Raw genomic sequence first — 16,243 nt, forward strand, 5'->3', positions numbered from 1 at the left:
GGAACCACGTTCATAACTTAAAAAGTTCGTAAGTCGAAGTACCATTTCCCACTGAAATGCATGGAAATGGAATTAATCTGTTCCAGCATTTCAAAAGGCAAAAAAGCAGGGGGAAAGGGCTGGAAATTCCAATTTCCTGCCCTTTCTCACTGCCTTTTTGGCTTTGGAGCTGCCTCAAACAGCTTCCTCCGATGTTGGGGGGAAAGCCCTTTCAGACCTCTGAAGGCGCCGACTGCAGTGGCGGGAACCCCCAGGGAAGTCTCCCAGGGCTTGCCGGCCACCATGGGAGACCTCCCTGAGGGCCCCTGCCACTGTGATCGGCACCTTCGGAGCTCTCAAAGGGTTTCCTCTGATGTCTCTTTACTTTTATTAAAAGTACTTTTTACTTTTATTAGATTTTTACCCTGCCCCCCTAGACAAAGTCTACTCGGGGTGGCTTACACACATGATAAAAACATCACCATATAACAAATATCATAAAATCATTTAAAACATCATAATTTTAGCACTTATTTTAAATCATTGCCAAGATGAGATAATTTAGAAAATAAAGAATAAAGATCACTTAATTGACTGGAGGGAAGGCCTGCCTAAAGAGCCAAGTTTAAAATGGCTTTTAAATACACCCAGCGACAGTACCAGACAGATTTTTGTTGGGAGGTTGTTCCATAGCCGAGGGGCCACTGCCGAGAAGGCCCGGTTTCTTGTTCTTTCTTTCCAGGCCTCTCTCAGCGTTAGGCCCCTCAGTTGTCCCTGCTGGCTATGCCAGGTGATTCAGGTAGATCTAGGAAGGCAGAAAGGCTGAGAGAAAGGGCTGGAAATTCAAATTTCCAGCCCTTTCTCCCTGCCTTTTTGCAGGAAGCCATTTACAAATGGCTCCGTTTGCAAAAAAAAAATGGCATTGACTTGCGAACGGCGCCTCAACCTCGTTCGTAGGTCGAGTCTCCATTCACAAGTCGATGCCAATTTTTGCTAATGGAGCCGTTTGTAAATCAAAAAGGTTGTATCTAGGGACGTTCGTAAGTCGAGGATTGACTGTATGAGATGGATTAGCTCTATAAAGGAATCCACAGCCTTGAATTTACAAGAGCTGAGCATGGCTGTTGAGGACAGGACATGTTAGAGATCTCTCATTAATAGGGTTACAATACGTTGGAGCTGACTTGACAGCATGTAACAACAACAACAACAACAACAACAACAACAACAACAACAACAACAACAACAACAACAACAACAACAACAACAACAACAACAACACTTCACTTATCACTTGGGCTTAATAAAAGGATGGCATAAAACCTTGACTAACTTATTGTAATAATAATACAAGCCCCTTCTTCAAACATATGGAGCAAACTATATGTACAAGTATATATTGTGGGCTGGTTGGATAGCTCAGTGGCTTAGGTATCTGGCAGTTCAATTCCCCATGGTTGGGAATTCAATTCCCCATGGTGCCTCCTGGAGAAGAGCCAGCCTGTGCATCCATGGGCAATCTGCATAGTCCCAGGGCACCCTCAGAAGAAAGGAATGGTAAATCACTTCTAATTACTCTCTGCCTAGAAAACCTTGGAATAGGTTGCCATACTTAAGAATCAACTTGATGGCACACTATTATGATTTTACTATTGTACATTGTGGGGGGGTTGAAACCCAGTAAAAATAGATTCAGGGACAGAAAATGAAATTTTAAAGTGTCTATAGCTTTATTTACACAATTAATAAACTTTGTTAATTGCATAAACAATCTGGCAAGTAACTGTCCACCAGATCAATGTAAGGATGTCTTTGAACAGCAAAAATGTACATTGAATAAGTACCATATTTGTTCTGAATCAACTACTTATTCTGGCTGCTGGAGTGGGCAGTATATAAATCAAATAAATAAATAATTCCCAGGCCCTCATACATATATGTTGCTTACATAAAAGACTGTAAAAGAAAACTGCTTTTTGTACAGGTGATGACTCAAAATGCCTTGATCTTTATTTAAAACTTTAAACATATACTGAAATTTATGGATACAGCCTCCTTCAACAGCTTCACTTTCAGATCATCCTTTGTGATCCCTTTTCTCTACAACTTTCACTTTCATTTCAGTAAAAGAGTGTCCTGGGGTGTGTGTGAAAGGTTCCAAATCCCAAAATCCAGCTTTTGTGTATAACAGGCAAGATGTTCTTTGGAGTTGTTGCATGTGGAGGGATACAGGAGAGAGAATTTAATAAATGGGAGCTGGGGAAGTTAAGAACCAGGGAAACTGAGAAACAAAACAGGGGAGAGCCAGGAAAGAGGGGAACAGTAACTTTTCTGTTAGCTCAATTCTCCTAAAAGAATAGAGGCCCCAAAGGAGGTGGGTACCTTCCAGGCTTCTTGGGGCCTAGGTAAAGGTAAAGGTTCCCCTTGACATTTAGTCCAGTCGTGTCCGACTCTAGGGCGTAGCACTCATCCCTGTTTCCAAGCCGTAGAGCCAGTGTTTGTCTGGATACATTTGCTGTGGTCACGTGGCCAGCGTGACTAGACACGGAACGTGGTTACCTTCCCACCGTGGTGGAACCTATTTATCTACAGTGATGCCCCGCATAGTGACGTTAATCCGTTCCAGGAAAAACGTCACTATCCGGAAACATCGCTATACGGAAAGTAAAACCCCATAGGAACGCATTAAATTCTGTTTAATGTGTTCCTATGGGGGGAAAACTCACCAATAAGCGAATATTCCCCATCCGGCCGCCATTTTCACCACCTCGGTAAGCGAGGGCAGGGCGCAAAAAAGCTGTGGGTGGCCATTTTCTTGATCCAGCGGCCTTTTTGAACCGCCGATCAGCTGACAGGCAGGCTCTTGGGAAGCAGCACCGGGGAGGGCTCCCCCGCGCTCCTTCCGAAGCGCCCGCGGCTTTTTCGGCCAGTTGACTGGTGGGCTCTTGGGAAGGAGCACCGGGGAGGGCTCCCCCGCGCTCCTTCTGAAGCCCCCGCCAGTCAGCTGGGGGAAAATGGGGCAGATTCGTCGTTAAACGGGGTGCCCGTTAAGCGAGCCACCACTGTACTCGCATTTGCATGCTTTCGAACTGCTAGGTTGGCAGGAGCTGGGACAAACGACGGGACCTCACTCTGTCACGTGGATTCGGTCTTCTGACAGCTGGTCTTCCGACCTTGCAACACAGAGGCTTTTGTGGTTTAACCCACAGCGCCACCACGTCCCTTCTTGGGGCCTACACACACCCAAATAACCCCAATAAGTCTGGAAAATGTGCCTTCATGACCAGACAGCACTCCCGTGTGTTACAATTTTATGGAATTAGAATCAAGTCATCATACGGATGGAGCTGTGGGGAGTACATTTCTAAGACGTTTCATTTCCCTGCTCCTCACTAGAAAAAAAGTTACAGTGCATTTTCCCTGAAAATGTTCCACCATAGTTTGTGGCATCCACCATTTTGTTCCCATAATGCCTCACAAAATGGCAGACGACACAGCAGCAGCAAAGCTACCGTCATCTGCAACAGGACAAAACAGCTTGGGACGAAGGAAACGAACAGTGTTACTGTCCATGTAAATAATGAGACTAGCCTAAAAGGAAATGTTGGTGAATTTCTCCTCGCCTTGCCAAAATTCCATAAAATGACATTTTCCCTCCCTTCTCCGTGCTCCTGCACACCTCATTTTTCTGCCCCAAAAGTGAAGAATTCAAAGAGACCATTTGTTTATAGCTCTGATTTGTTTTTACCGTCCTTCACCTTTGAAGTGCAAGGCTCCTCAAAGCAGTCCCCCCCCCAACTCCACTCCTTTCCTCCTGCTAAATAAATGACAAAGATAATAATTACTTGTAACTTAGCAGAGTTTGAAATAAAAATGATCCTTTCAAGAGAGGGTTTATATTCCAGGAGGTAGGAGTTGTATCCCCTTGTTCAGCTTGGGTGAATTGCACAGACAGCTCATAAACTTAAAAGACACATTTTTCCCCCTCAGAAGAGATGGGTTGTGTTTTTCAAAAAGTTTTGTTTAATTTACCATTTGGGTTTTTTTTAAAGTAAAAGCGTTGAAATATACTGTGTCGCTATAAAGCACCTGCTGTTCCCTGCTTCTTCATCATGTGTAATGTAGTGAAATTAGCAATAGAACTTCCACTTAATGGCATTTCTTGGTGTGAGTGGGTAATTTATACATAGGGTGGCTGCTGTTATTTTTTGCATTTTCCACCACCCTTTATGTTGTTTATCAGGTTAGTTAAAATGTGCTTTTTCTCCTGTCTCTTTCACCCAGACAAATGCTTTATGAAAACTCAGTCTATGAAAAGCCATATTCCTATGACCTAAATGTGGAAAATTAGCATTTTTGAGCTGTAAATTGTACAGTCTTCCAGCCAACATGGCTTCTCAAGGTGGCCACATAAAATCGACTTCATGATTTTAAAATCAAAGTGAAACTATAGAAGATATCAGCCAATTTGGGCAAAAACAGCTCAATGACACTGGCTAAGCATGAGGTGGTGGGAAGTATCCTATGTACCCCAGTGGCTAGGTCCCAACTGGGTGGTGTTTCTGTGCTCTAAGAGAGAGAGATATCAGCACAGGACATCTGGCCATAGAAAGAGGCAATAGTGGAAGCACCCACACTTCTCCATTAATGGTGGTGGTGAAGACAAGGAGGTGACCCACAACTAGAGAAAGAGGGGGAGGTGGCAACTCCTGCCCCTTGTTGGGGTGAGGTATTTCCTAAATACCTGGTGCTGAGAGGGTTTCAGAGCCAAGGCGCTATTTGTTGGATAATTTTTGTTGTTGTTCTTATTTCCTTTTAGTTAACAGAGCATAAAGTACAAATTTCCTTTTAGTTAACAGAGCTTAAAGCACAGAGAAACTGTGAGGGAGAATAGCTCGAAGTTCCCACTTCTACCCAGTCCCTTTTGTCCTCATGGTAGCTAGCCCTTTGTATATAAAAAACACTCTACATGTAGCTTAAGTAGAAAAAGAAAAAGATATTTATTTACAGTTGTGGAATGTCAGTTACAATCAGAAGAATAAAAAAGACAATAAAAAGATAACAGGGGGATTGATCTGTCAACCAGCTGGGAAGGGCAGAGATCCATGAAACCATATGGCTAGAAAGGTCAGGAAGCAGCGTTTACATGTCTGCTCTGGTTAAAGGTCAGAGAAGAGAGAGGAAACAAACAATGGAAGCAAACAAACAGGAAGTGGTGGCAGGAGCTTTTCTCAAGCCCAGGGAGACTTTGTTAATGAGTTAGTAGCACAAGACAGTCACCTTAGTTTGTGAAAACTCTAATCTTCCACTGAAACTTAGTGTTAGGTTGCATGCAAGATTGTTGTTTTTCCCAACAGAGAGAAAAACAGAGATGACCAGAATAATTACCAGAGCTCTCAGAACTCTGGAGGAGGAAAAGTTGCTTACCTCTACTTTCTAAGGTCCTGGAGCCTCCTTGTTCTGTAGAAGGTCCTTATCATTATTGGTTCAAATCCTGTTATTTATATACACTTACCTAAATCAAATAGTATAACTTAGAGTGGCAGATTGCCACTAATTAAGAAAACGACTATTGTATTCTTCATTATACACGACTCCCGGAGTTGTGTCAAATTCATTCTGGTAGCTTCGATGACACTGTCCAACCATCTCATCCTCTGTCGTCCCCTTCTCCTCTTGCCTTCACACTTTCCTAACATCAAGGTCTTTTCCAAGGAGTCTTCTCTTCTCATGAGATGGCCAAAGTATTGGAGCCTCAGCTTCAGGATCTGTCCTTCCAGTGAGCACTCAGGGTTGATTTCCTTTAGAATTGATAGGTTTGTTCTCCTTGCACTCCAGAGGACTCTCAAGAGCCTCCTCCAACACCACAATTCAAAAGCATCAATTCTTCGGCGGTCAGCTTTCTTCATGGTCCAGCTCTCACTTCCATACATCACGACAGGAAAAACCATAGCTTTGACTATGTGGACTTTCGTTGGCAAGGTGATGTCTCTGCTTTTTAGGATGCTGTCAAGGTTTGTCATTGCTTTCCTCCCAAGAAGCAAGCGTCTCTTAATTTCGTGGCTGCTGTCTCCATCTGCAGTGATCATGGAGCCCAAGAAAGTAAAATTTGTCACTGCCTCCATGTCTTCTCCTTCTATTTCCCAGGAGGTGATGGGACCAGTGGCCATGATCTTAGTTTTTCTGATGTTGAGCTTCAGACCGTTTTTTGCACTCTCCTCTTTCACCCTCATTACAAGGTTCCTTAATTCCTCCTCACTTTCTACCATCAGAGTGGTATCATCTGCATATCGGAGGTTGTTGATATTTCTTCCGGCAAAATTGATTCCGGCTTGGGATTCCTCCAATCCAGCCTTTCGCATGATGTATTCTGCATATAAGTTAAATAAGCTGGGGGACAATATACAGCCTTGTCACACTCCTTTCCCAATTTTGAACCAATCAGTTGTTCCATATCCAGTTCTAACTGTTGCTTCCTGTTCCACATATAGGTTTCTCAGGAGACAGATAAGGTGGTCAGGCACTCCCATTTCTTTAAAAACTTGCCATAGTTTGTTGTGGTTCACACAGTCAAAGGCTTTTGCGTAGTCAATGAAGCAGAAGTAGATGTCTTTCTGGAACACTCTGGCCTTCTCTATAATCCAGCACATGTTAGCAATTTGGTCTCTAGTTCCTCTGCCTCTTCGGAATCCAGCTTGTACTTCTGGGAGTTCTCGGTCCACATACTGCTGAAGCCTACCTTGGAGGATTTTGAGCATAACCTTGCTAGTGTGTGAAATGAGTGCAATTGTACGATAGTTGGAGCATTCTTTGGCACTGCCCTTCTTTGGGATTGGGATGTAGACTGATCTTTTTAAGTCTTCTGGCCACTGTTGAGTTTTCCAAACTTGCTGGCATATTGAAAGTAGCACCTTAACAGCGTCATCTTTTAAGATTTTCAATAGTTCACCTGCAATGCCATCACCTCCACTGGCCTTGTTGTCAGACAAGCTTTCTAAGGCCCACTTGACTTCACTCTCCAGGATGTCTGGCTCAAGGTCTGCAACCACATTATCTGGGTTGTCTGGGATATCCAAATCTTTCTCATATAATTCCTCTGTGTATTCTTGCCACCTCTTCTTGATGTCTTCTGCTTCTGTTAGGTCCCTACCATTTTTGTCCTTTATCATGTCCATCTTTGCACAAAATGTTCCTCTAATATCTCCAATTTTTCTGAACAGATCTCTGGTTTTTCCTTTTCTGTTATTTTCCTCTATTTCTTTGCATTGTTCATTTAAGAAGGTCCTCTTGTCTCTCCTTGCTATTCTTTGGAAGTCTGCATTCAATGTTCTGTATCTTTCCCTATCTCCCTTGCATTTTGTTTCCCTTCTCCTCTTTGCTATTTCTAAGGCCTCGTTGGACAGCCACTTTGCTTTCTTGCATTTCCGTTTCTTTGAGATGGTTTTTGTTTCTGCCTTCTGTACAAAGTTACGAGCCTCTATCCAAAGTTCTTCAGGCACTCTGTCCACCAAATCAAGTTCCTTCAATCTGTTCTTCTCTTCCACTGTGTATTCATAAGGGATGTGGTTTAGATTATACCTGACTAGCCCAGTGGTTTTTCCTACTCTCTTCAGTTTAAGCTTGAATTTTGTTATGAGAAGCTGATGATCAGAGCCACAATCAGCTCCAGGCCTTGTTTTTGCTGACTGTATAGAGCTTTTCCATCTTTGGCTGCAGGGGATGTAATCAATCTGATTTTGGTATTGCCCATCTGGTGATTTCCATGTGTAGAGTCGCCTCCATGTGTAGAGACATTATATTAAGTTGCATATATTAAGGTTTTTTTATTGTGTTTTTTTAATATATTCTTAATATTCTTTATTTAAAATAATTTAAAAGCAATGTATCAATTTCTTAACTAAAGGCACCTTATGACTGTGATTTACACCATTAGACTCCCACTAATATATGTGTAAGTAATAGGATCCCAGGCAGTATTTCATTTTAATGGGCTCTGGTCTGAGATTTCTGAATGCTTTTGAAACTGGCAAATGTTTAACTCGTTCCTTTTGTTTTTCATGTCTGTTTACACTTTAGGTCCTTTCAGCAAATAGGAAGGCCACATACTGTATTAAGGCTTATGTTTCCATTTTCTTGACAGAGAAATCTCCCAGAACGACGCCTTGGAAACAATAGAATCAGATGCATTCTCCAATCTTCCTGAACTCTACGAAATGTGAGTAAAGAAACAGGATAGAAGGGTAGGGGCGTTATATGACAGACCTGGGCCAAACTGTGACATGATGTGTATTGTGATGTGGAAGAACAGTTTGTGACTGGGGCAGGGATGCCTTCGCCCACAAAATCTGAGGGAAGCCACCCTCCATCCCAGTCCACTAGCGTGACTAGCTGACATTGGCAAAGAGACATCCAATAATACCCTCCTGAGTAAGCCTGGAAACTGCCCAACCACTTGTTCAATGGCTAGTTGTCTAAAGAGAGAGATAGAAAGGATTTATTTTATTTATTTATTTATTTATTCTATTTATATCCCACCTATGTCTTGCGACCACTCTACGCAGCTAAAGGATACTATGCAACATTGCTTACAGAATCTTATACTGTTAGAAAAACACTCAGATTCTAATTCCAACATGTATTTGTCCCTTTTTCTTCCATAGAAGAATTGAGAAAGCAAACAATCTTGTGTATATTGACAGAAATGCCTTCCAGAATCTTCCCAGTCTCAGATACTTGTAAGTAATGTATGTTCTTTTTCAACAAAAGGATATTTACATTTATTTTATTTTATTTTATCTTGTTCTGCTAACCATACAGCTCATTTCTTGCCCAGAAGTCAGATATTTTCCTTTAAAATTGCTTCAGGTTGTGCCCTTGTTTCCAAAAATCAAGCACCAAAAACATGGGGTTTTTTTAATGGAGGAACTTATATGAGGAATTCTATTGGGACTGAATGAGGTTTGGAAAAGGAAAAATGGAAGTCTGGGGAAAGACTGAAATGATTAGAAAAAGAGGCAAAACCTTAATGCTAGGTTTGGAGAGGTCTGCAGCCTAAAGGAGAAATGGAAAGAGAAAGAGAGACGTCAGGAGGGGACGTTTGGAGGCTAGGGCAGGCTTTAGCAAATTACAGGAAAGAACAGAAGAGGTGAAAGGGGTAAACAAAATGTCAGACAGTGAAGAGTGTACAGTGCAAGGATGCTGGCAAATGACAGACAGTCCCAAGTCTGAGCCCGTCTTTGGTACCAAGTCCCAAGCCCAAGTCCCTATTAAAAACAAGTCCCCCCCCAGAAAAAAAGGGAGGGGGGGTTATGAATCATGAATCAAGTTCAAGTCATTGGGGGGAAGCCCTAGTTGAGTCCCCAGTGAGACTTGTCCATTTGACCCCAAGTCCCATGACTTGAGTCCTCATCCCTGGTACACTTTCTTTCGGATGTCAGAGATGTAGTAACGTATCAGTTCCGTGCTAAATACCACATTTTCTGGGACATCTGTTTTTAAGCTAATTTTTCCCCAATTCATGTGGTTCCTTTATCTTTTATTGAATTTTTTACTTATGTTTACCAACAATTCCTGATTCTTAACCTAAATTTCTTGTCATTTGCTTTGCTGACTAACAACCTTTGTTTCACTAATCTGGAAGGAGACGCCTGCTTGTCCTAGGGTCGTAATTTTCTCTGAAGATATCAACGACTAGTATATGCCATCACTTTTCTTTTACATGACCTCTTCCTTTCAGGATGATGGTTCCGTTTCTGCTTCCCAGGTACTGGGGTGGGGGGGGCGGCATATGTGTTGTAAGGTGCTTTCTTATGGTTCACCCAATGCTGTGTCATCATGGCTGGGGTTAGCAGGGTACCAACTAGTCAGACCAATGGCTGATTCAATAAGCAAATCCGCCATGCTTTCCCACATTTTTTTTTCACTTTTTTGTGCCTTGGATCTCCTTTCTTCAATCTAGGCACATTTCATGTGTATTGGATGAAACGGAATCAGACGCTAGAGAACGTCCTCCTTTTTTGGTCTACATCTTGCAGCTTCCTTCCTCACCAACAAAGCAAGCATGCTGGTTGGGGAAATATGGGATTTGTAATTCAAAATTTACACTTTTTGCACTTCTATCTTATTCATTCATTCATTCATTCATTCATTCATTCATTCATTCATTCATTCATACATACATACATACATACATACATACATACATACATACATACATACATACATACATACATACATACATACATACTGTTTTTACCCCTCCTTTCTCCTTAAAAGGACGCAAGGTGGCTTACAACAATTAAAAGGCAACATTTAAGAGCTAAAAACAGCAAGTATACAGCTACAGTATTTTAAAAAGGAATTAAACAGCTATTATATTAAAAATGGTGGCTGAAATCAACACTAAAAACATATGAGTCTATATTTAATAACAACAGAGAACAAAACAACCAACCTTTTCTCTTCAGGAAGCCATTCACTGAGGGAAAGCCTGCGTGAAGAGAAAGGGCTTTGCCTGCTGGTGGAAGGACAGCACAGACGGGGCCAGACTGGCTTCCTATGGGGAGGAGTCTGCAACAGCAACAGACATGGTTTCAGACTTAATGGGAAATTGGGGTAAAAGAATAAAAAACGAGTGAACCACTTCACGAACAATGCAGATATATCCAATAAGTCATTCCAGCCTCACCGCCCTGCTGCTCCCTCTCCTTTTCTTTTCTGTCACCTATGCAATGTACATTTAAGCTCAATATCCTGGCAACAGGATGAGAAGGTGTTTGTTAGGGTTTCCATTTATATGCGGTGCTTAGTGAAGAGATGATTTGGAGTAATAATGCATCAGTCAAGCTGAATTCCACATCCACTTAAATACCGGTAGTATCCGTCGCAATGCTGTGGGTTCCATGACATGCTTACCACATCTGCTCCCATGAGGTTTCTATCATAATTCATGGATAATTAAACCCTGCCTTTGAATAAAGCATTATCTAAAAATAGTCAAGCTGCTGTTAGCATCTGACCTAAATCTGACTGATAATATCTCTTCAGCTGTGATTAAAGAAAGAAAATCTAATTGAATCCTATGAATTCTTTTAAATTGGAAGAGGTGGTTTAGGGCCTGTCCGGCCTAGACCAGAACTTGGAAGATTTTTTAAAAAGTAATTGGTTGCAATTACTGTTTCAAAAGCTACACAAGATATTTACTTCATAAAAGTAGCTGATAACTGTGCCCGTTTACTCCCCTGTTTGTCAGAAGTAACTAAAATAATTTCCCATTATTTACTTTTTTTAAAAAAAGAAGCTGAATCTCACTCTCTTCTCATCCATTTCAGCTCAACACACAACAGAGCTTGGGGGAAAAAGATACCAGTCTTGAAAGACAGGAAATACCAGTCTTGAAAGACAGGAAAACAATTTTCTCATCATAACTGAAGACAGACTATTACAGCTGGTTCAGAGGTTCGTGTCAATTCATCCTTTGGACAAACAAAGGTTCAGTGATTCCCAGCCTCGCCTCCTCCAGCAGGCACCCACTCAGAAGCAGTGCCTGAATTAGGCAGGGCAGGGAAGCTAGGGCACTGCCTCTAAGCGGGTGACTGTTGGAGGAGGCAGGGCAGAGAACTGCTGAACACCTGTTCATCCAAAGGACGAAACAGTGCTTTGCGTCCATCTCTAGGCGCCATTTTGACTTAACACTTCCCATGTCTTAGCACAGAGGCAGGCAACTGTGGAGGGTTTGTGAGCCAACAGACCCCATTTCCCATCCACACACCCCAGGCCTCCACTCTCTCCCTACCACCAAACTGGAAAGAACTGGAAGGCCACTGCCTGTTTTGAAAGACCAAAATGATTTTGGAGGAGTAACATGAGAATTGTGGCCCTTGTAGCCTTCTGGTGGCATGATTCTCCAGGAAGGGGAGAGGTTTTTTTCAGGGGGAGAGTCCCTGAGGGGTCTGCGGGGGGGGGGGCTTTGCAAGCTGCATGCGGCTGACAAACCGCAAGGTTCACACCCCCAGCGTAGGAGCAGTGCTTGAAAAGAGAGTTGTTCGTTTGTGCCATTTGTTCGTTTGTGTGACCAAGGCTTAATTTAAACTCGCAGAAGCTGCCATCTCCAGCTGGTGCCAGCTCTGCTGTGTGATTGTGCGGTATTTTTTCATTTCGGCATGGTTATGTATTTACAAACATTGAGCCGGGGCAGCTCCAGCTTCGATCTCATTTCATGCCGATCGGCTGATGGGACGAAATTGGAAGACAGCGAAACCTGTGCTATTTCATCACGGTGTTGCACACTCCACTGAGAAAGCTTGAGTGGCTTTTTAAAACCTATGAATAAAGATGAGGCAATTAAGCTGCAGAAGCCAGTGTAAATTTGGTGATCTAATTTCCCCCCCACCCACAACAACTACATTGTTTATGAGATACTTTCCTTTAGCCTCCTGGCCTCTCTCACACTGCTGGCCCAGATTGGGGGGGGGGGGGGACATTTTCTGCTGAATTTTTCAATAAGACTGACACAATAACCCTTTCAACTTTCTACCAGTTGCAGTAATTGTGACACTGACGGATTTTTTTGTTTGTTCCCTGCTTGCCATTCATTCTGTGAACTCTAGTTTGACCGCAGGATCTCTTTTCAGTTCTCTGAATTCACATGAGCTTCGTGGTGCAATGATTAAATTGCAGTACTGCAGCCAAAACTCTGCTCACAACTGGGTTGAATCCTAGGTAGCCAGCTTGAAATTGACTCGCCCTCCAATCTTTCCAAGGCTGGTTAATTGAGTACCCAGCCTGCTGGGATGGATGGGCATTGTGTAGCCTGCATAACTGAATTGTAAACCACCCACTGAGTGCTTTAAGCACTGTGGGGCAGTACAGTGGTGCCTCGTTTAACAATGTTAATTCGTTCCAGCGAAATCACTGTAGAACGGAAACGTAAAGCGAAATTAAAAAACCCATTGAAACGCATTAAAAACCGTTGGACTAAAAACTCACCGTCCAGGGAAGATCCTCCATACGGTGCCCATTTTCGGTGCCTGTATAGTGAGGAATCCGTCCCTAAGCACAGCGGGGAGCCATTTTAAGCACATGGTGGCCATTTTGAAAACCCAACGATCAACTGTTTCGATCGTCATAATGCAAAGAATCGGTTCCCGAAGCAGGAAACCGATCATCGCAAAGCGAAAAAACCCTATTTAAAACATCATTTTGCAATTGCAATTGCGATCACAAAAACATTGTCGTGAAGCAGACTCGTCGTAATGTGGGGTAATCGTTAAGTGGGGCACGACTGTATATAAGCAGCAGGTGTTGCTTTGTAGCAGTCCCATCAATACCCTGATTCCAGAGTTTTGGGGGTTTTATTTTGGCTTTTAACTTCAGTCCAGCTACCGTTGGCTGGTTTCTTTGACTTCCCTAACCTATAGAAATTCCAAAAGGCCTGAAAGTTCTCAGACTATGTGTCTAACATCTGCACCAAACATCTGCCTTTCTTGGAGAATCTTTTATTACAGAGGACAGGCCATCCAGTCCTGGAACATTTATCTGTTTCCAGCATTCTAAGCATGACCTTGATCAAAGCACAGAAATGTTACTTTTTGGGGGATTACAACTCCCCAAACACATGATTTTAGAAGTTGTTGTTCAAAAACAAAACAAAAAAAAGCAAAGCAAAATAATATATGATTTAGTCCTCCCACAATGAGACTGAACACAGCCTTTATTTTGTTTGCCAACCAAAAGTTTTCTGAGTGCTGCACAAATAAAAGTTAAAGTCACGTTGCTGTTATGTGCCATCAAGTTGCCTCTGACATATGGCAACCCCATGAATGAATGAGTGACCTCCAGAACGTCCTGTCCTCAACAGCCATGATCAGCTCTTGTAAACTCAAGTCTGTAGCTTCCTTTAGGGAATCATTCCATCTCATATTTGATCTTCCTCTTTCCCAGCGTTATTGCCTTTTACAGAGATTCCTGCCTTCTCATGATGAGCCCAAAGCAGGATAACCTCAATCAGTGTAAATTAGTTAGCAGATGTTTCGTATTAGCAAATTATTTGGCCAGTTGCAATGGTGTTAATATAATCAACACTTTGAAAGTTCAGTTCCTATGTTAATAGTGCAGTTGTCATCTTTTGTTGTTGCTATGTGCCATCAATTCACCTTTGACTTGTGGTGACCCCATGACTGAGCAATCGCCAAAATGTCCCGTCCTCAGCAGCCCTGTTCAGCTCTTGTAATCTCAAGCCTGTGGATTCCTTTGAAGAGTCAATCCATCTCATATTTGGTCTCCCTCTTTTCCTGCTGCCTTATAAAGTCATGATATCTAGAATGTTAAACAATTAAAAGAAGCATCAGGAAAACACAGAAATAAAACCACCCATCAAAACCAATAGTGCAAAGAACTTTATTCAAATTAAAAGCCCTTGCAAAATGAAAGAGATATATTCAAGAATATGGGAGGCTTCTTTGTACTGAGTAGGACTTTTGGTCCACTTTAAATAATTTTGTCAAATCTATTGGACAGCGAGCTTTCTAGATTTTCTTTTCTTAGCCCCGCCTGGGAACGACTACTGTTCCCTGGAAGGCGATGTGTTGGAGTTCAATGGTGGTAAGAGGACACAAACCTTCTTCCTGTCCATGGTGATTTACCAGCACACACATCATGCAGCCATGATTATGTGATGAGTTTCTTATTCGGTCTCAAGATCCAGGAAAATCGATAATAATGGTACTGATCTTCCATGCTGCGTTCTTGTTCATTGCTTAATGTGAACCATGGTTATCGGAGCTGAACGTGAAGAGTATTTTTGAATGCCTGCTCCCTGCAAGCATCTGCCATTAGAACAGAGTGACTCTGAACTTCTACAGGGCATATTTATCTCGCTCGTCATTAATTCAGCCAGCTAACATACATGCCACCGCGCACATGTGCAGGCACTCACACGTTCTCACAAAATTGGGCAAGTAAGGGTTCTATTCTACAGCAATTAACTTTCTCGAGAGTAAATGCCACTCAATTCAGCAAGAGCTATATGTAATGCTGCAATCCTTTTTTTAAAAAAAAAAATCTTTCTTTTAAATTGGGGAAAGGGAAATTGCAGCTACTTAATCTCCTTCTTCTTAATTTCCAAATCCTCTGCTTAACTTTAATTCATGTAACTTCTGGATTGATCAATAAGGCCTCCAAAGTGGAAAGCGGGCCAGCAAACAAGTTATGTATACTTTGCCGAGTTATAAAAATGAATAAACATGATTAGAGTCCACTTAAATTGGTTAGAGGATTTCTCTCTCTCTTTCTTTTTTTCCCCTAACATTTTCTTTTTAAAAAAGGAAAGCACACCCTTGACTTGCTTCCAAAGATTATTCAAACACAGGATGAAGTTTCTAATTGCTCCTCAGGAGTGTAGGCCAAGTGGACAGTGTGTTTTCAAATAGTAACTTGTTGCCCTTTTCAGCAGAAACCAGCCTCATTAGAGGGGGAGGGAAATAATCAGAAGAAGCATTGTTTGCTGGATAATGCCATCTTTGCTTTTTGTGCTCCTTTTGTTTCCCTAATTGGTTTTCATTTGTAATCGAGAGCCTCCTTGGCTCAAGTCAAAGGGGAAAGGAGAAAAGAAATGGGATAAGCAAAGCCCTGTAGAGCCTTCCAACACTTCCCCAACCTGCTGCTCACAGAGGTCATCCAGATTGTTGGGGGATCAACCTCCCACAAAGAAAGTTCCTCACCCCCATTGTCATCATAGGCATCCTTCAGTCTCGAGAGACTATGGTATCGTGCTCTGCATGGAGGACTTGGAACAGCGTCTAGTGTGGCTGAGAAGGCCAATTCGAGAGTGACAATCCCTTCCACACTTAGGACAAGTACAATCTGTACCCCGTCTAGCTCCCTGATTTTGCTGCTTTTGTGACTGCCTCTTTGCCTCAGCCTGCTGGGCGAGGGTCTCTTCAGAGTGGGAGAGGCCGTGATGCACCACATGCCTCCAGGCTGAATGCTCAGATGTCAGGGTTTCCCATCTGTTGAGGTCCATTTCCAAGGCCTTCAAATCCCGCTTGCAGATATCCTTGTATCGCAGCTGTGGTTTCCCTCTGGGGCGATTTCCCTGCACTAATTCTCCATGCAGGAGATCCTTTGGAATCCGACCATCAGCCATTCTTGCAACATGCCCGAGCCAACGTAGGCGTCGCTGTTTCAGTAGTGTATAAATGCTAAAAATTCCAGCTCGATCTAGGACTACTCTATTTGGAACTTTGTCCTGCCAGGTGATACCAAA

General features: G+C 42.5%; 1 protein-coding gene across 1 annotated transcript in view; it reads left to right on the forward strand.

Moving 5' to 3' along the window:
- Positions 1 to 16,243, forward strand: part of FSHR (follicle stimulating hormone receptor) — a 124,001-nt gene that overhangs the window by 64,989 nt on the left and 42,769 nt on the right. Inside the window, exons 3-4 of the mRNA XM_020811536.3 lie at positions 8,120 to 8,194; positions 8,640 to 8,714. Of these exons, the coding sequence (XP_020667195.3) occupies positions 8,120 to 8,194; positions 8,640 to 8,714 (150 nt within the window). The remainder of the gene's footprint in view (positions 1 to 8,119; positions 8,195 to 8,639; positions 8,715 to 16,243) is intronic.

The sequence above is a fragment of the Pogona vitticeps genome, chromosome 1 (assembly GCF_051106095.1).
Source record: "Pogona vitticeps strain Pit_001003342236 chromosome 1, PviZW2.1, whole genome shotgun sequence".
Classification (NCBI taxonomy): domain Eukaryota; kingdom Metazoa; phylum Chordata; class Lepidosauria; order Squamata; family Agamidae; genus Pogona; species Pogona vitticeps.